A 20,473-nucleotide genomic window follows, 5' to 3' on the forward strand; every position below is an offset into this window, starting at 1 on the left:
GGTATCCGAATATAGGTGAATGGGGCTTCTATTTTTGGGGGTATAGAGGACTCGAGTTTAATATTAAGATCAAAAGATGTTTAATAATGCATTACTTAAGCAAAGCACATGAAACGTATATAGTATACTAAACCTCATTCCTAAAAGGCTAAGGAAAAAAAGAAGAGAATCCCTACTCACAACAGCTGTGGTTCAGAGCAAATAGACATGGCTGATGCACAATGTTGACATCATTGTGACATCAATATGCACCTAGATGGCAGAATGTCACAAAAAAAATAATAGGAACCCCCTGCCTAAACAAAAGTTCTTGTAGCTCAGTGGTTAAAGGCATTTCTTAAATAGGTCATAAGTTCAACACTCCCCCCCCCCCCCCGGTACCTTAACAGTTTCTTTTTGGTCTCATAAGAAAGTATGGGTTGTGGACTTTGTCATTTACATTTGCACTCTGTCATTTACAGGATCCAGAGGGAAACATTCTTTTCCTGAGATGGTTATGATCTCCTAAGGTATCATCTTACATGTCAGGAACCACTGCCTAAAAGAAACCTCCTGTGGCTCAGTTGTTAAAGGCACTTCTTCCAATGGCTCAGTGGTTAAAGGTACTTCTTGCATCTTGCCAAGGTGGTGGGTGCAAATCCCTAGTATGGTCAGGAACCCCAGCACATATTCCTATTTTTTATTTAGTGATAATCTTCCATCTAGGTGCATATTGATGATGTCACAATGATGTCAAGATTGTACATCAGCCATGTCTACTTGCTCTGAACCACAGCACTGTGAGTAAAGATTCTGTTCTTATTTTCTTAGCCTTTTGGGAATGAGGTTTAGTATACTAAATATGTTTCATGTGCTTTGCTGAATGGGCTGCAGAAGATCCACTCCAAGCTTTTCACTCCGTCTCTAGTGTACTTCACAAGCTAGCTCAGCTCCTCCCATCAGTCAGTACCCAAGCATATAAATGCACTAACATCTGTGAAGTAGAGGCACCTGTAACGACAGGCTAAACTAATGTTCTGCTCAAAAACAACTAAATAGTACCATTAACCGCCAACATAGGCTTCAAAGGCGCTCAGGAACTACTCCCATAAAATGTGGACCATATTTACAAACTCTTCCTAGCCCCAAAGGTCTCCCCGTGGCACTGAACTCTGACAACTGAAAGCAGGCACAGCAAGGAAAGGGCAGGGGGGGAGGGTATAGAATGTCTCACCTATCTACTGAAAAAGAGCTTACCAGGATAAGTACATAATCTCCTTTTTCAGTGCAATAGGTCATTGGTCCCCAACCCTGTCCTGGAGGACCACCAGACTAATAGAGTTTTCAGGATAGCCTTAATGAATATGCATGGAGCAGATTTGCATGCCTGTCACTGCCATTATATGCAAATCTCTAATGCATATTCATTAGGGCTAGTTTGAAAACCCGATTGGCCTGGTGGTCCTCCAAGGCAGGGTTGGGGACCACTGCAATAGGTGAGATATTCTAGACCAGGGGTAGGCAATTCCGGTCCTTGAGAGCCACAGGCAGGTCAGGTTTTCAGAATATCCACAATAAATATGCATGAGATAGATTTGCATCTCAAGGAAGCAGTGCACGCAAATCCGTCTCATACATATTCATTGTGGATATCCTGAAAACCTGACCTGCCTGTGGCTCTCGAGGACCAGAATTGCCTATCCCTGTTCTAGATCATAGGGACGTATCAAAGCAGCTCCCCAAATAGGCAAGGTGGGCTTGTTGCGCTAGCCTTTAAGACCAAAGACCCAAAAGCCGAGTCCTGTCTGGCAGCAACATTCACTCTGTAGAACAGGGGTAGGGAACTCCGGTCCTCGAGAGCCGTATTCCAGTCGGGTTTTCAGGATTTCCCCAATGAATATGCATGAGATCTATGTGCATGCACTGCTTTCAATGCATATTCATTGGGGAAATCCTGAAAACCCGACTAGAATACAGCTCTCGAGGACTGGAGTTCCCTACCCCTGCTGTAGAACTTGCCAAACGTGTGAAGAGACAATAACGTTGCTGCCCTGCAAATCTCCCTCGGAGAAACATATCTAGCTTTGGCCCACGAAGAAGCCACACTCTGAGTAGAATGTACTGTTTCCCTACAAGAATGTATGTGGACGAAATAGCTCAAAAGATTCACCTTTAGATTGTGGCCTTGGAAGCAGGAGCACTTTGCTTCAAGGAATGAATCAGAATAAACAAATGATCAGAAAGGTGAAACTTGTTAGTGACCTCCAGATTATGCAGAAGCACCCTGTGTACATCTAACTTCTTCAAGAGTCGATCCTGATGTTTGCAACCCGTCGGATGAAAAACAGGCAAGTATATTTCCTGATTGACATGGAAAACCAAAACCACTTTCAGCAAAATGGAATGAACTGTCCATATCAAAACCCCAGTCTCCGAAATTCAGAGAAAAGGGTTTCGACAAGACAATGCTTATAGTTCAGAAACCCTATGGGCTGAAGTGATGGCAACCAGAAAAACAGTCTTGAGTGTTAAATCCAGGAGAGAAGCATCCCGAAGAGGCACAAAAGGAGCTTCGGCAAAGCCCACCACATTAAGGTCCCAGGCCGGGAACGTATTCTTAAGCAGCAGCTGGAACCAAAGAACCCCTTTGAAGAAACAAGCAACATCTGGATGCGAAGCTAACGAGAACCGACTTTAGAGATCGAAAACTGGACAGACCAGCCACATGGATTTGCAGAGATGCCACCAAGAGGCCCTTATCTGGACCAGCTTGAAGAAAGGCAAGGACCCGCAACACAGGAGCCAAATAAGGGTACACCTGATCCTGTGCACACCACTGTTGAAAAGTTTCCACATCTGAGCGTAAGCGGACACCGTGGAGGACTTCATAGATCTGAGAAGTATATCGATCCCGAGTTCCAAATAGCCCTTATGTTCTAAGGCGGCGAGCTCAAGAGCCAAGCTGTAAAAGCAAAGCGACCCGGATTGTCCATGGCAACAGGAACCTGATTGAGAAGATCTGAGTAGGCGCTCAGGCGCAGACAGCACCCTACCCGCAGCTGCATCAGGTCCGCATACCATGGTCTTCGAGGCCAGTCCAATGCCACTATGACTATCCGGCCCAGATGATTTGCAATCCTCCAAAGGACCCAGTCGATCATCGGCCAGGGCAGAAAAACGTAAAGAATGTCTGGAGGTGACAGCTGTATGAGAGCATCAAGCCGCTTACTTCTGGGCTCTGATCTGCAGCTGAAGAAGAGTGACACTTTCTTGCTCCATGCCGTGGTCATGAGGTCGATGCGGGGCTGCCCCCAGCATTGTACAATTGCTTGAAATGCCTGAAGTGACAGGGCCTACTCCCCGGGATCTAGAGTCTGATGGCTAAAGAAGTCCGCCTGAACATTGTCCACTCCGGCCACATGTGCCGCTGTCCGTGCCAGAAGATAATGCTCTGCCCAAAGGAAAAGAAGATGGGCCTCCTGAGCCAAGGGAGAGCTTTTGGTTCCTCCCTGTCGATTCCTCCTCCACCGCCGTCGCATTAAGCACATAAGCACATAAGCATGGCCTCTGCCGAGTCAGACCATAGGTCCATCATGCCCAGCAGTCCGCTCCCGCGGCGGCCCCCCAGGTCAATGACCTGTAGTGATCTATTACTCAAGAGCATTTTGTCTTGTATAGTAACCCTCTAATTGTACCCCTGGATTCCCTTACCCCTCAGGAATTCGTCCAATCCCTTTTTGAAACCCAAAACCGTACTCTGCTCAACCACCCCCTCTGGAAGCGCATTCCAGGTGTCCACCACCCTCTGGGTAAAGAAGAACTTCCTAGCATTTGTTCTAAAACTATCTCCCTTCAATTTTTTTGAGTGTCCTCTAGTTCTTGTTGCCCCCGCCAGTCTGAAAAATCTGTCTCTCTCTACCTTCACTATACCCTTCATGATCTTATAAGTTTCTATCATATCCCCTCTAAGTCTCCTCTTTTCTAGGGAAAAGAGCCCCAACTTCTCCAGCCTCTCAGCATACGAGAGGTTTTCCATGCCCTTTATCATTTTTGTCGCTCTTCTCTGGACCCTCTCGAGTATCGCCATATCTTTCTTTAGGTACGGCGACCAGTACTGGACGCAGTACTCCAGATGCGGTCGCACCATTGCCCTGTACAGCGGGAGGATAACTTCCTTGGTTCTGGTAGTGATACCTTTTTTGATAATGCCCAACATTCTGTTCGCCTTTTTTGAGGCCGCTGCGCATTGTGCTGCCGGTTTCATTGTTTTATCCACCAAAACCCCCAAGTCCTTTTCTAGGTTGCGTTTTCCCAATGTCATCCCCCCCATCATGTAGTTGTACATCAGGTTCCCTTTCCCTATGTGCATAACTTTACATTTCTCCACATTAAAACTCATCTGCCATTTATCTGCCCACTCACTCAGTTTGTCCAGATCCCTTTGGAGTTTTTTACATTCCTCTACAGATCCAACCTTACCGGAGAGTTTTGTGTCATCCGCAAATTTTATAACTTCACACTTTGTCCCTGTTTCCAAGTCATTAATAAATATATTGAATAGCAGTGGTCCCAGCACTGACCCTTGTGGGACGCCACTTGTGACCCCTTTCCAGTCAGAATAGTGTCCCTTTACTCCTACCCTCTGTTTCCTGTTTGCCAACCAGTTTTTGATCCATCTGTGTATGTCCCCTTCCACCCCGTGGTTCCACAGTTTCCTTAGAAGGCGCTCATGAGGTACCTTGTCGAAGGCTTTCTGGAAGTCTAGGTATACTATATCTATGGGGTCACCTTTGTCCAAATGTCCGCTTATCCCCTCGAAGAAGTGCAGTAGATTCGTTTGGCAGGATCTTCCAGTACAGAAACCATGCTGGCTTGTTCTCATCAGCTTATTTTTCTCTATGTGCTCACTGATACTGTTCTTGATCAATGATTCGGCCATCTTCCCCGGAACCGAGGTCAAGCTGACCGGTCTATAATTCCCCGGGTCGCCTCTGGTTCCCTTCTTGAAGATAGGTGTAACATTTGCTATCCTCCAGTCTTCCGGTATTACCCCTGTTTTCAGGGATAGGTTACAAATCTGTTGCAGTAACTCCGCTATTTCGTTTCTAAGTTCTCTTAGTATTCTTGGGTGAATTCCATCCGGGCCTGGCGATTTGTCAGTTTTTAGCCTATCTATCTGTTTGAGTACGTCTTCGAGGCTTACCTCCATGCACGATAATTTTTCCTCTTGGTCCCCCTTGAAGAATTTTTCCGGTTCCGGAACATTGGATGTGTCCTCTTTTGTGAAGACCGACGAGAAGAACGTGTTTAATCTGTCCGCCACTTCCTTTTCCTCCTTTACCACTCCTTTCCTATCCCCCTCATCCAGGGGTCCCACTTCCTCCCTCGCCGGCTGTTTCCCTTTCACATATCGAAAGAAAGGTTTAAAGTTTCGTGCCTCTTTTGCAAGTTTCTCTTCATATTCTCTCTTTGCTGTTCTGACTACGCGGTGGCATTCTTTTTGGTGCTTCCTGTGCTTTTTCCAATTTTCCTCAGTTTTATCCTTTTTCCATGTCCTGAAGGATTTTTTCTTATCTCCTACCACATTCTTAACTTCTCTTGTTAACCATGCTGGGTCCTTTGCTTGATTCTTTCTGTCCCCTTTTCTAAATCTGGGTATATATCGGCTTTGCGCCTCGTTCACTGTGTCCTTAAAAAGGGTCCAGACTTGGTCCACCGTCAGTGCCTTTCTGGTGCTGTTCTTGAGTTTTCTCTTTACCATGTGTCTCATGGCATCATAGTTCCCTTTCTTGAAGTTGAACGTTGTTACAGTGGTTCTCTTCCCCTTTGGCATACTTAGTTCCACTTTGAATTGGATCGTGTTGTGGTCACTGTTCCCTAAAGGTCCCGCTACTTCCACTTCTTGGGCAGGTCCTCTCAGCCCATTAAGGATTAAATCCAGAATAGCTGCCCCTCTCGTTGGTTCTTTGACGAGCTGTTCCAAGTAACAGTCCCCTACAGCCTCTAGGAACTCCAATTCCTTTGAACAATTGGAAACTCCATGGCTCCAGTCTATCCCTGGGTAGTTGAAATCTCCCATAACTATGGTGTTAGCGTTTTTACATTCTCGCCTCAACTCAGCTCTCAGTTCTTCATCTATTGCTTCTGTTTGTCCGGGCGGGCGGTAGTACAGCCCCATCTTTATCTCGGTTCCCTTTCTTCCTGGTATTTTAACCCATATTGATTCCAGTTGTTCATTAATTGTTGGTGTGTCCACTCTGATCGATTGAATTGTATCCGTTACATAAAGTGCTATTCCTCCTCCTTTCTGATGTGTCCTGTCTCTTCGGTAGAGCTTGTACCCTGGTAGTGCTGTGTCCCATTTGTTGTCCTCGTTCCACCATGTTTCCGTGATTGCTATGATGTCTAGGTTCTCATCTTTGGCCCTGGTTTCTAGTTCCCCCATTTTGTTTGTCAGGCTTCTTGCATTAGTGTACATACAGTTTAAGTCTCGATGGATTTGTTTTCTTGTTGGTTTCCCCTGCGATCCATTTTCCTTTCCGTCCCCTTCTTGTTCTGCAGACTTTTGTTTATTGTCTCTCTTGTCTTCCTCCTGTGGGGCGTGGTGTGTTTCTTCATTACGTTCATTTTCTTCTTCTTGCCCCTTGTTGACTTCCCCATGTAGTAGATTCCTCCTATCCCTTTCCTGATTTGTCTGGCTCTGCTGGTATTCCATTGCTTGTTTGACGTTGTTGGTGTCTTCCCTGCACTTTCCCCACTCAGTATCCTTTTGGGATACTGTCTTCCGAATCATCAACATCTGGTTGACTGTCGGCTTTCCCCTTCCTCTCAGTTTAAAGCTTGCTCTATTCCTCTCTTGATGTTGCTTGCTAGTAGTCTAGTTCCCGCCGTGCTCAGGTGTAATCCATCTCTCCTGTAGAGCTTGTTCTTTCCCCAGAACGTTGTCCAGTTCCTAACGAATTGAAACCCCTCTTCTTCACACCATCTCCTCAGCCAAGCATTTATTGCTTGTAGTTCCGTCTGCCTCTTCACATCAGCCCTCGGTACTGGTAGGATCTCCGAGAACGCTATCCTCTGTGTCCTCATCTTCAGCTTCCTTCCCAAGATCATGAATTGTTCGGTGAGTGTCTTCCTGCTGTAGTCTCTCCTGGCGACATCGTTCGTCCCGACATGGACCATCACTGCCGTCTCTTCCGTCTCTGTTCCCTCCAGGATCCTTTCGATTCTGTCGATGATGTCCCTGGTTCTTGCTCCTGGGAGACAGGTCACCAGCCGATCCTCTCTCCCTCCTGCTATGTGACTGTCCACCTGTCTCAAGATCGAGTCTCCCACCAGGATTGCAGATTTCCCTTCTTTCAGTCTTCGCTGTGGTCGCATATCAGTGTCTTCGGTGGCACTCATTTCTTCTCCCTCTAGGTTCTGGTAGGATCCTGCTTCTTCCTCCTGCGAGTACCCTCCATGGGATCCTTCCTCGTTCATGTCGGATAGCTCGTGTCCTTCGCTCAGCTCATCCTCCTTGTGCGTGCTATGCTCGGGTTCTTCTTCTACTCTCCTGTAGGCATCCTCAATGAACTTCTCAAGTTCCTTGACCTGTTCCTTGAAGTGCCTCTCTCTCGTTGGGTAATCGGCTGTCAGGAATGGGTCTTCTGAGATGTAGAGTCCCTCTAGTTCCTGGATCCTGTGCTTCAGGTGACTGACCTCACTCTTCAAGCTCTTCAGTTCCTGACATCGTCCGCACACATACAACTGTCTCCCCGAGGGGAGATAGTCGTACATGTGGCAGTCCGTGCAGAACACTGGGAAGCTCAATCCCTGGGCTCCTTCAGCTTCCATGCTTGTCCGCCTTCTAGAGGTTCGTATGCTCTTTGCTTGCGCACTCACTCTTGATCCTGGCTCTTCTTGATCCTCTTTGTCCTCTGCTTCCTTCCGCCTGTCCTGTTCTTCGTAGCCCTCTCTGCCTGTCAGAACCTTTTTGCTTGAGTTTGTCTTTTCTTAACCCTCCACCACTGCCTTCAGCTTTTGTGAGTTCCCCCTGTTACCTCTTGGGTTTGTCTCTTTTATCTGTCTTCTGTTCTTACTGCTACACTCTTGTGCTCTCTATGCCTGTCCTTTATCTGTCTTCTGTTCTTACTGCTACACTTCTATGCCCTCTGTGTCTGTCGCTACTTTTTTGTTTTGTGTGGGTGCGGCCTCCCTGGACCTACCTGTTTTCCTGTCTTCAGTGCCTTCTGTCCCTCTTGCTTCTCTTGTCTGTATGCGGCTTTCCTCCTGTGCCCTTGTTACCCTTTCCCTGTGTGCCTGCTACCACTTACCGTGCTGCCTCTCCTTGTGTTCTAGGGTGTAGCGGTCTGGCTCTTCTTACGGCTCTTCGCAAAGGCGCTCTCGCTAAGGCGAGCGCCTTTGCCGCTCGCCTTCGCCGCGCGCCGAACGGCTGTGCGCCACTGGCTCCCTTCCTGTTAAGGGAGTCCGGCGCCGACGCTGGTGATGACGCGGTGCGGGTGGGCGGAGCTAACTCTCGCCGCTACCCGCTCCTCGTTCCCACCGTGTCCTGCTTCCTCCTGCTTGCCTACCTCTCTCCCAGCTCTCTCCTCCTCAGCTACCGCCTGCTCTGCCTGCCTCCACGCGGTCTAGCTAAGTTCTTCGCGCCGCTGGCTCCCTTCCTGTTAAGGGAGTCCGGCGCCGACGCTGGTGATGACGCGGTGCGGGTGGGCGGAGCTAACTCTCGCCGCTACCCGCTCCTCGTTCCCACCGTGTCCTGCTTCCTCCTGCTTGCCTACCTCTCTCCCAGCTCTCTCCTCCTCAGCTACCGCCTGCTCTGCCTGCCTCCACGCGGTCTAGCTAAGTTCTTCGCGCCGCTGGCTCCCTTCCTGTTAAGGGAGTCCGGCGCCGACGCTGGTGATGACGCGGTGCGGGTGGGCGGAGCTAACTCTCGCCGCTACCCGCTCCTCGTTCCCACCGTGTCCTGCTTCCTCCTGCTTGCCTACCTCTCTCCCAGCTCTCTCCTCCTCAGCTACCGCCTGCTCTGCCTGCCTCCACGCGGTCTAGCTAAGTTCTTCGCGCCGCTGGCTCCCTTCCTGTTAAGGGAGTCCGGCGCCGACGCTGGTGATGACGCGGTGCGGGTGGGCGGAGCTAACTCTCGCCGCTACCCGCTCCTCGTTCCCACCGTGTCCTGCTTCCTCCTGCTTGCCTACCTCTCTCCCAGCTCTCTCCTCCTCAGCTACCGCCTGCTCTGCCTGCCTCCACGCATTATCGGAGAAGACCCAGACAGCCTGCCCTCCAGGATCTGCTGCAGATCTTGCAGAGCCAGATGAATGGTCCGGAGCTCTAGACGATTGATGGGTCATTTCCTCTACGACCAAGTCCAACAGTCCTGAAGGTTGACATCCGTTGTGATCACAATCCAGGAGGTAATGTGCAATGGAACACTCTAACAGAGCGAATGAGGGTGAAGCCACCAGGTCATGCTTGCTCTGACCCCCAAAGTCCATGGTAGTTTCATTTCTAGGGCATCTCAGTGGGATGCCCAGCAAGAGAGCAATGCCTGGGTTCCCTGAATGGAAATCTTTAAATGATCATTACAGCTTAGAATTCTTATGTTTCCAGGCAGATTTTCTGGGACACCAGGCCGCAAAGTGGTATAAAATTATATCTAATTATTTGAATAAGAAACCTAAAAATGGATTAAGAGATATTTGGAGCATTGAGATTAAGCATCAGATTAATGCATCTCAATGGCCACGTATTTGGTCTTGGAGAATTAAAGGTACGATGTCGGCATCTATTAGGCAAACATGGTTCTTTTTGTTGCATAGAGCATTCTGGACCCCTATTAGATTACAAAAATTAGATTGCTCTAAGTCTAACAGATGCTGGCATTGTAAAATTGAAGTTGGAACTTTAGGCCATCTTTTATTTTATTGTCCATGTATTCAGGCATTTTGGATATCAATCTGGGATCAAGTTAACCTAATGATGGAGAGTCATGTGGCATTGTCCTACGACACAGTGGTTTTTGGAATGTGCATGAGGGCTAAATGCCAAATATCTGCAGCAAACAATAAATTACTGATGATTCTTACTGGTGTGGGAATTCAGCAAATAACGACTAATTGGAAAGACTGTTCTAGACTGAATTGTAGTTTCTGGTGGAACTCAGTATGCCATATGTATAAGATGGAAAGATTTCTTGCAGTGCAGAGGGGGCATTTTAAAAGGTTTCAGGAGGTGTGGAGGCCATTAATTGAATATTATAATGATTAAGATTTATTCTTTTTCCTTAGGGGATAATTTGTAGAAATGGGGGTGGGGTGGGGGGATAGGATAATTTAATTAAATAGTGGTATATTTCAACTGATTAATGGATATAAGAAACATGGTATATATGTATGAATAGAAAAGGAAAGGGGGTAAAATTATTGGAAATATGTTGTTATGAAATATTAGGGGATATATGTAATATGATGAGATATATTTGTTGTGCATTAATGTATATAATAAAATGAAAAAAGAGTTTGAGGAAGAAAGGGTGGGGGGAGGGATAGGTTAATGTATGATTAATTGTATTATGGAAGGGGATGTCTAAGTATGTATATGTTTGGATAGATTATTTTATTGATATGGGAAGGGATGGGAGGTGGGGGGGGAATTAAAACATGTATAATAATATTGTTTAAGAATGTCAAGTGAGTTATGTGAATTAATTGTAATAATATTGTACACTTATTGAGAGAAATAAAAAGGAATAAAGATTTTAAAAAAAAAGAGAGCAATGCCTGTTGAAGAGAACGCACCTCCAGCGTGGCCACCATGGAGCCCAGAACCTGCAGGTAGTCTCACACCAAAGGCGCCACCTTTTGCAATAGCTCTGAAATCTGTGCACACAGCTTCTGTGTGCACACCTCGGGCAATTAAACATGGCTCACTGCCGTATCGAACAGAACTCCCATGTATTCCAGAGACAGCGTGGGCATGAGATGACTTATTGAAGTTGACAATCCAGCGTCCCTCTTCCAATGAGGGCGCACTGATCAACCAGTTATCCAGATACAAGTCAACTTGTAGCCCCATCTTCCTCAGGTGAGTCGCCACAACCACCATGGTGAATGTCTAGGGTGCTATCACCAGACCAAATGGCAGAGCTGAAAACTGATAATGCTGATCTAGCACATGAAATCTCAGGAACTTGCGGTGCCCTGGAAAAATGGGAATGTAGGAATATGCCTCCGTAAGATCCAGGGAGTCCAGAAACTGCAATGACCTCACGGTCTCCATCTGGAACCAATGCATCATGTGTTGCAGATCCAGAATAGGTCTCCAATCGTCTGATCCTTTCTTCGATACGATAAAGTAAATAGAGTATCTACCTGATCCTGAAAGGTTGCAAGGCACCAGCTCTATTGCTCGAATATCCAGCAAGTGCTGAATCGTAGCCCGGACTTTCCTCGCCTTGGCCGGTCTCCTGGCAGGAGAAGACACGAACCAGTCTGTCAGCGGCTGGACAAATTCTAGCTTGTAGCCAGATCGAATAATTTCCAAGACCCACTGGTCTGCCGTAATGCGCATCAGGCAGGCAGAAACTCCAAGAGCCAACCCCATATCTACAGAGGGGCCCTCGGCTCCCTGGCATCATTGTGAAGTTCAGGGAGGTCGGGCAGGATGGGTGACGACAGGCTGAGAGCGCCTATAGCCCGCAAAGTGATCCCTGGAACCTTGAAAAGACCTCAGCAACGAGGAAGGAGAATATGTCCTGTAGTTCCAAAAATTTTATCGGGATCCCCAAAAAAGGAGACACACAGAACCCACGAGATCTAGCTCTACTGTCAGGCATGGGCTTGGGACACTGATCCATTACCGAATCCATGAGGTCATCCAGCCCTTTACCAAACAGTATCTGCCTCTTGAAAGGCAGCCAGGCCAGCATCACTTTAGAGGTGGAATCACCAGCCCACTGCCGAACCAAAAACATTCCGTGGACCGAAATAAAATACACTGAAACTTTAGCCAGCACTTTCAAAAGGTAATATAAACCATCCTTAATCAAAATATATAACTCCACTAGAGAGTGGTACTGTTCCTTATTGATTTCCCAGTACTTCAGTATATTATATCAGAAATTTAGTTCAAATATTAACTTTAATCTGATCCAAGGGGGAAAAGGCCTCAGAATTAAGAGCCTCTTGCACTGTTGACCAGTGTCACGTGATTCAGCAAAACTGCCAATTTTGGCTCATACAGTCATTGGCAAAAAAAAACAAAACCCTTTTCTTTCTTTTATTTTTTTTCTCTGAAATACTTGGTAGTCTTATCAAATTGATTTAAACCCGTTTCTGAAATTCCTAATTATTTCTCAAAGCTAAGGTCAGCACTACTCATTTTACCAGTTACATTGTAACAATCTATGCAATCGTTCATTCAGCAGTTGCAATAAAGTAACTTGTCTTATTAACTAATGTTCCGGTCATTCCACTTGAACTTCTTGCTTGCAGTAAATTATTCTTTACGCCTGTTTCCAAGTATAGGACTTAAAAGTAGAGCCCAGATGCAGCCAGCATTTCGCAGATCACTTTTTCCTTCTGCTGCTTTCAGGGCAAATTACATCTGGCACGTTGTATTTCTCACATTCATTCAAATAAGTTACTACAAGCAAGAAGTTCAAGTGAAATGACCGGAGCATCAAATAGTAAGATAAGTTACTTTATTGCAACTGCTGAATGAATGAGAAGCAATACTTCTCCTACTCAGGGGAAGCTCCCCATACTCCAAGGGCTCTCTAGCTGAAGCCCTCTCTGAACAGATCGAGGCAGTCTCAAAAGGAGGTAGGGAGAGCAAACCCTCTCTGCTCCCTTCCCCTGAAGGTCCAAACAGGGACATTTGGGAGCCAGAGGCCTAGCAGGGCCCCCCCACCAGGCAAGGACCCGAGGCCTTCATCAGAGCCTGAAATCCCAAAGAAGGACCTGAAGACCCTGCCTGAGGAGATTGTCCTGGTGTTGCACTAGGCATCAGTCTGGCAAACCATGCCCAAGATCCCAGAGAAGGAAGGCCCAGAAGCTCCAAGAGATGCATGAAGGTGTGAAGTAATAGACTTTGCAGGACCACATGGCATCAAAATGGCCACTATTCCCAAGAACTCTGCAGAAACTGAAGGTTGTGAAGCCAACTGCTGTGGTATGTGGTTCCCTTCGGCACTCTCCCCAAACTGTCCCCCTCAGAGCGGACCTTCAGAGACTTATAGGGGCATTTGCCCAAAGCTTCCCACCACACTCCACAGTGCAAACAGCGTTTTGCTGACTCTACGGAAGCCAATACTGCTCTACTGTGAAGCCGCCACAAGTCTCCTGCCTCTGCCTCTCCCCCGAAACTGTTGACTCACCCCAACTATTCCTCTCTCCAGTTCTGCACTGCAATCTCCCAACTGGTACAGCTCACCCAACCAATTTGGAAGTCTATACTGCCAATCCTGTGTCTGAGCCTCACTGACTTCGGTCCCGTGTGCTTTTTTTTCCTTCTCTTTTTTTGAAAAATTTAAAGGGCCAACACTAGATTTTTTTTAAGTAGTAGAAGAGGCTGCAAAGAACTGATGGCACCCAGGAGAGGGAAAATTGGGGAAAAGGAGGAGAGGTAGGAGGCAGAGGATAGCACCACCAAGCATACACCTCAAAGGCCCATCTCAGGAGACTCAACTGGAGACAGTTGACCAACTGGACCAGGAGCGGCCTACCCAAAATCCAGAGTCGATAGTCATGACCATCCACCTGCTTGGAAAATACTGAAGGGCTGTGGTCAGATAGGACCTATATAAAAAGACAGCTCTTTGTGATTTCTATCTCCACTTGCTGGTTGATGGGCAAGACTATCCCACTAGTCTGGAATAGTAGGAAGGATGCTATGGAAATGGGGATTAATATGCTCATCTATCCAAAGCGGAGGGATCTCAGTTGAGTTGGATAGACTAATTTAGGGTTTTATTTCCATCATTAGCTCTAGCAGCGGCCACATCACACTAAAAACGCTGCTTCGCGGCCTTCCCATGCTCTGATTTCCTCTGCTGCGTCATCAGAGACGCCGGCAGAGAAAATCAGAGCATGGGAAGGCCGCGAAGCAGTGTTTTTAGTATGATGCGACCGCTGCTGGAGCCAGTAGGTTTGTGCGTCTCACGGTGGGAGGGTCAATGGGGGTTCGTGTGCGCTGGGAAAGGGTGCACAGGGGAGGAGGGGGCGACGACGGCGGCGAACTTACAGTGAGGGAGGGAGGGAGGGAGTAGAAGCGCGCATGCGCACACTTGCCGGCAGGGCCCTACAGCTCACAGAAAACGAAACATGCAGGTAAGAGTGCGCATGCGCGCTTAGTGTTTATTATATTAGATTCACTATGTTTTAAAATATGATTTTCAAGGACTAAATCTAATCAAAATCATCATGCAGAATTATTGCTTTCTTACAAATGAATCCTCTAATGAACACAAACAAAATCACAAATGCAGTCCTTTTGTTCAACACCTACTTTGACTGCCATAATTTGACCACTGGGTTTATGGATCATATTGTTGACAGAACCATAAGCGCCTCGTCCAATCTCCCCAAGATCCTTAAGATCCTCAGCAGTAAAATCCCAGTGCTGTTCTGGCGAGAGCTTTAACTTTCCTGATGATTCGATGCTGTGTGTTCGCAACCTCTCTCTATTTTAAAAAAAAAATGAATATGTTATTCTCAATACTACTTTTTACTAATTTTAGCAGAATTAAAATACTTAAAGGCTACTGATGCTCACTGAAGGAGATGAGATAAAAATAGTTTGGGAGTTGGGGGTATTGGCATTTCAAATGAGAGAAAGGGAAATATGAAAGAATAGCATTCTGTAGGAATGGAAGATTAGGTTCTTACCTTTGGTAATCATCTTTCTGTTAGTTCCCGATGGAGTCAATATGATAGCTCACACACTTTTCCCTCAAGTTTCAAATTTATTTTCTATTTGATATACCACCTATCTCAAAGTCTAAGTAGTTTACAATTCAGTTTAAAAATATAAAATAAGGGTAATAAAACAAAAACCACAAAAAACAACACGAGAAAAAATCTTTTGTTAACCACATTGAACTAATGGCTATGTGGTCTAGAAATTCACTATCATGTTATGTTGATTGACCAATCCTTTTAATGGGGAGTCCACTGGTCCTGGATGGAGCGATCCCCGCAATGAGCATCCCAACCAGAAAGACTGGTGTAGGTCATGAGAGTAATCCGCTCTGTGACTCAAAGAAGCATGCCCCATGCTAGAGCTTCTCCCTGAATCTACCAGTTAAGGCTGCTCATCCAGGGAAGTAGCATCTGAAAGGGATGATGCTGCAAGTCAAGACAAGAGGAACTCTTGCAGAGGCCGCATGTGCGCCCTGGCCCAGGGCACAAGCTCCAGGGAGGCTGCAATGGACCCCAATCTTGCCAATCAGTGAAATTCGGGAGCGCTAAGAGATCCATGATCTGTTTCTGAAGCTTCTGTTTGCATGGCTCGGGAAGAAAAACACATCCTTGGATAGTGTCAAACCGGACTCCCAGATATTCTGCATGGTTTGCTTGCAGAAATAAAAACTGTAGGGGGCTCTGTATTCCTCAGCCAAGTGAGAGGAGCAGAGGAAAAAAGTGTGTGATTTTCTAAATCATTCCCCTGTGCGTTACAACTATACAGCACTAGGGTTCAACTACGGAGAATTTTTCAATATCAGAGGATATAGAGTGATCACCTAAGATAAGTGCTGGTTTCCTACTGTTTTATGAAAATCTAATTAAAAAAAAGTTTTGTGATTATAGTTCTTGAAACTGAGTTTTTCTCTGACCGAGGATGTATTTCTCTGTGGCAACTGAATACTTGCCATAGAAAGTTTCCCGGGTATGCTCCTGGGAAACACTAAGGTCTTTTCTCTGGTGTTGATTTATCTTATGAATATTTTTTTGTGGTTATATATCTAGAATTTAGTAAACCATGTCTGACCCATAATGACAAGGAAGGCAACCAAGTCACATCAAGGTCTGCGAGGGGGAAGCTCAAAGTGCCTAACTTGGCTCACAACTTACAAACCAAATATAGTGTAACATGTCAGAAAACATGTCACATTATATGATGTTATAGGGCGCTCTCAGTGTGAACCCTCAGTGATAGGAGCACAGCTCCGACACTTCACTTCTGGGTCAAGGCAATAAGCCTCCACCTGCACACCATCATCGAGCGCCCTGTGTGTGCAAAAATCAAACCAAACAACAATCAAAGTGAGTAAATGAAACTCAACACGAACAACCTGAGCGACCCCCACACAGACCCTGCCAGCCAAACCCCCTCAAAAAGCTCACACAAAATCACAAACAAAGTCAAAAACCATACCAAAAACCATTGTGATATGTGTCATTTATCTCTGTCAATTTCTACCTGGCATCATCCCTGGACTCAACGCACTTACCACCTCAGAGCGCAAACTTCGTGTGATTCTAAATGGGTAGTTTATGTCATCATCTGCCCGTGTGGTTTGTGCTATGTGGGACGGACCAGCAGAAGTATCAGGGTCAGACTGCAAGAACATAGAAGCCGGATCCGTACTGGATCCCAGTCTGCCCCTCTGGTACCCCACTGTGCTGATCTTGGTCACTGTTTTACTGACCTATCCTGGTTTGTGCTTGAGCAAGTCCCTTGGGACTTTAGGGGGGATCGTCAAGCTCATCTGAATCTCAGGGAACAATATTGTATTTTTCAATTACAATCTGTTCAGCCGAATGGCCTTAACGAAAGTGTGGAATGGAATACCATTGTTTAATAGGGTTTTTGGCTCTTTTTGGATAGTGGATTTTGGATGCAGTGTGTGGTGTGCTTGTGTGTGTGTGTGTGTGGGGGGGGGGGGGGGGGACTCTTTTGATTGTGGTGTTCCTATTGGTGGGTGTTCCCTTTTCCCTCCCTCTTTCCCTCCCCCCCTCTCTCTCTCTCTATTCTGTGGTTCTGATTGTGTTGAGTGCTGGCACAGTATGATTGGTTGGTTCGTGTATGATGTCACCTGTGGATCTGTTTTAGCCGGTGTGCTCTCCCTCCCGGGCACCCCGCCCTCCAGCCTTCCTCTCTGCTTATGTTCTGTTGGAGGCTAGGTTCCTGAAGAAGGGCTCCTCCCGAAACCAGCGCAGTTGAACATAAGAAGTTGCCTCCACTGGGTCAGACCAGAGGTCCATCCTGCCCAGCGGTCCGCTCCCGCGGCGGCCCATCAGGTCCGCGACCTGTGAAGTGGTTACTGACCAATTCAATAACCTACCTCAAGTTCTATCTGTACCCCTCTATCCCCTTATCCTCCAGGAACCTATCCAAACCTTTCTTGAACCCCTGTACAGAGTTCTGGCTTATCACCTCCTCTGGAAGCTTGTTCCATGTGTCCACCACCCTCTGGGTAAAAAAGAACTTCCTAGCATTTGTTCTAAACCTGTCCCCTTTCAATTTCTCCGAGTGACCCCTAGTGCTTGTGGCTCCCCACAGTTTGAAGAATCTGTTCTTATTCACTTTCTCTATGCCCTTTAGGATTTTGAAAGTTTCTATCATGTCCCCTCTAAGTCTCCTCTTCTCCAGGGAGAACAGCCCCAGCTTTTTTAACCTGTCAGCGTATGAGAAATTTTCCATACCTTTTATCAGTTTAGTCGCCCTCCTCTGCACTCCCTCGAGTACCGCCATATCCTTTTTGAGGTACGGCGACCAGTATTGAACACAGTACTCCAGGTGCGGGCGCACCATTGCGCGATACAGCGGCATGATGACTTCCTTTGTCCTGGTTGTGATACCTTTTTTGATGATGCCCAGCATTCTATTTGCCTTCTTTGAGGCTGTCACACACTGTGCCAATGGTTTCAGTGATGTGTCAACCATAACTCCCAGATCCCTTTCAAGGTTACTCACCCCTAGCCGTGTTCCCCCCATTTTGTAGCTGAACATCGGGTTCTTTTTCCCTACATGCATGACTTTGCATTTCTCTACGTTAAAACTCATTTGCCACTTATTTGCCCAGTCTACCAGTCTCGTTAGGTCCCTTTGCAGGTTTTCACAGTCTTCTGTGTTCCTAACCCTGCTGCAGAGTTTGGTGTCATCAGCAAATTTGATAACCTCACATTTTGTCCCGGTCTCCAGATCATCAATAAATATATTAAACAATAGAGGTCCCAGCACCGACCCCTGTGGAACTCCGCTCGTGACCCATTGCCAGTCTGAATATTGGCCCTTTATTCCAACCCTCTGTTTCCTGCCTGCCAACCAGTGTTTGATCCATCGGTAGATATCTCCTTGCACCCCGTGGTTCCACAGCTTTTTTAATAACCGTTCGTGAGGTACCTTGTCGAAGGCTTTTTGGAAGTCAAGGTAAATGATGTCTATGGATTCCCCCTTATCTATCTGGTTGTTTATTCCCTCGAAGAAGTAAAGCAAGTTTGTGAGGCATGAACCTTTCCTCCTGGCGCGGTTTTTCCGTTTGTGTGACAGTTTTGGATAAGTATTGTTTCTTTTGGATATGTTTTTCACTTTTTGGTATGGCTTTTGACTTTGTTTGTGATTTTGTGTGAGCTTTTTGAGGGGGTTTGGCTGGCAGGGTCTGTGTGGGGGTCGCTCAGGTTGTTCGTGTTGAGTTTCATTTACTCACTTTGATTGTTGTTTGGTTTGATTTTTGCACACACAGGGCGCTCGATGATGGTGTGCGGGTGGAGGCTTATTGCCTTGACCCAGAAGTGAAGTGTCGGAGCTGTGCTCCTATCACTGAGGGTTCACACTGAGAGCGCCCTATAACATCATATAATGTGACATGTTTTCTGACATGTTACACTATATTTGGTTTGTAAGTTGTGAGCCAAGTTAGGCACTTTGAGCTTCCCCCTCGCAGACCTTGATGTGACTTGGTTGCCTTCCTTGTTTTTTCTAGTTTAGGATTTGTTTGGCAAATTAGGAGTGTGTTGTTGTTGACCCATAATGACAGCATAGAAATAAACTAGCAACACAGCCACCTTCTTACTTTTTATGGATGATCAACAGTATCTTATTCCACAGGTTTCAAGTTTAACCTAAAAGCTCAAAGTTCTATAAAATGAACAACTATAAATTATACACACAAGTGCCAAGTATTTATTACTGTAAGTCTCCATCTGCAATACAAGATGCATTCAGGTGCATCCTATGTGCATATCCATAATTTCCTGTATAGTTAATGAGGGTGCATATAATCATGTAATTCTGTATTATTTGCCCCCCACCCCCAGAGCTATCTGGGCCAGGACGTTCTTGACCCAGATACCCAAGCCCAGGAAGATTTTAGCTTAAACAATCTTTGATGCTGGCAGAACCCTGCCCTCCCACACAGACCCCAGGACCTGTTTTTGGGATCAGTCGAAGCAACATCCTGCCTCTTGGCAGCCATCTTATAAAATGGCAGTACCTGAACCCCTAGCAGTCTGTCAAATACAGGAATGCTTCCCTTCCCTATCTGACCAAGTTGGGGAGCACTACTATATTTGGATGGCTGACCTTTACTGGTGCACTGGAGCACACTGCTAGGGACCAGGCACCACTATTTTGAAAGGTAGCAATGCAACGGGCAGGAGCAATTGGACATTGCTACTACGGGGCTGGCAGTGGGGGAAGGCACTTACGCCAAAACAGATTTTTTAGGAGTGTTCAGAGAGGGGTATAATGAAGCCACCAAGTATTTTGAGGTGGAGGGTGGGAGGAGATGGAAAATGGAAGGTGAGGAAATGGGAAGTGTGAGGAAAGACACTGGGCACCATGGTAATTTTCTTTTTTTTTGCACTGGGGGAAGGGATTAAGAGAGCTAAAAGACATCAATTCCAGCCCACCAATTCATTACATATATTCAGATAATTATGCATAAATTTGAATTTGACACTTAAATTCCCTGGATGTATTAGGGCTTTAAAGCAGATATAATGTTGTGCGTCATATAACATTAAATATTCAGGAAAAATCCTGCTATTTGTGAAACATACTTCAGACCTCATAGCAGTGGGTATGCTTCCAGGAACCTGAGAGAGAGTTATTTAATAGGAAAGTTCTCTGACAGGGACCCAGGGGCAGAGTTCTGATCGCATTAGAAATGTTCAGAAATTTACATGGCACACAGCCTGTTGACAAAGCACGTACAGCCTGTTTTTTGTTGCCTGTTCATTTGTGCTGTACATCTTGCCGCCAGTCATCCTCGCATCTTGTATTTTGTAAGGTGCCTCTAGATTTCTTATTGTATCTTGCTTCTGAATCCTTAGGAAAGTTTAAAAAACAACAAAGAAAACCTTTTTATTGTGCAGGAATGGGTAAATCTTCAGAATCTGCCATTAGGTTTCAATACTTTTTTGGTGGATATGAATATTACAGTAACAAAATAAAATCAAATCCAGCCATGAGACATCCATCAAGTCTGTAGATACATCTTTTTAAATGGTGCTGTTTACTAAAAAATTCACTGATCAAATATGCACAGTTCTACTAA

At 46.1% G+C, this 20,473-nt stretch overlaps 1 protein-coding gene across 1 annotated transcript in view; it reads right to left on the reverse strand.

Moving 5' to 3' along the window:
- Window positions 1-20,473, reverse strand: part of MAP2K4 (mitogen-activated protein kinase kinase 4) — a 150,818-nt gene that overhangs the window by 95,564 nt on the left and 34,781 nt on the right. Inside the window, exons 3-4 of the mRNA XM_033961139.1 lie at window positions 20,131-20,244; window positions 14,479-14,653 (exon numbers count right to left, since the gene is read on the reverse strand). Coding sequence (XP_033817030.1) covers window positions 14,479-14,653; window positions 20,131-20,244 — 289 coding nt within the window. The remainder of the gene's footprint in view (window positions 1-14,478; window positions 14,654-20,130; window positions 20,245-20,473) is intronic.

This window comes from Geotrypetes seraphini, chromosome 10 (genome assembly GCF_902459505.1).
Source record: "Geotrypetes seraphini chromosome 10, aGeoSer1.1, whole genome shotgun sequence".
Classification (NCBI taxonomy): Eukaryota; Metazoa; Chordata; class Amphibia; order Gymnophiona; family Dermophiidae; genus Geotrypetes; species Geotrypetes seraphini.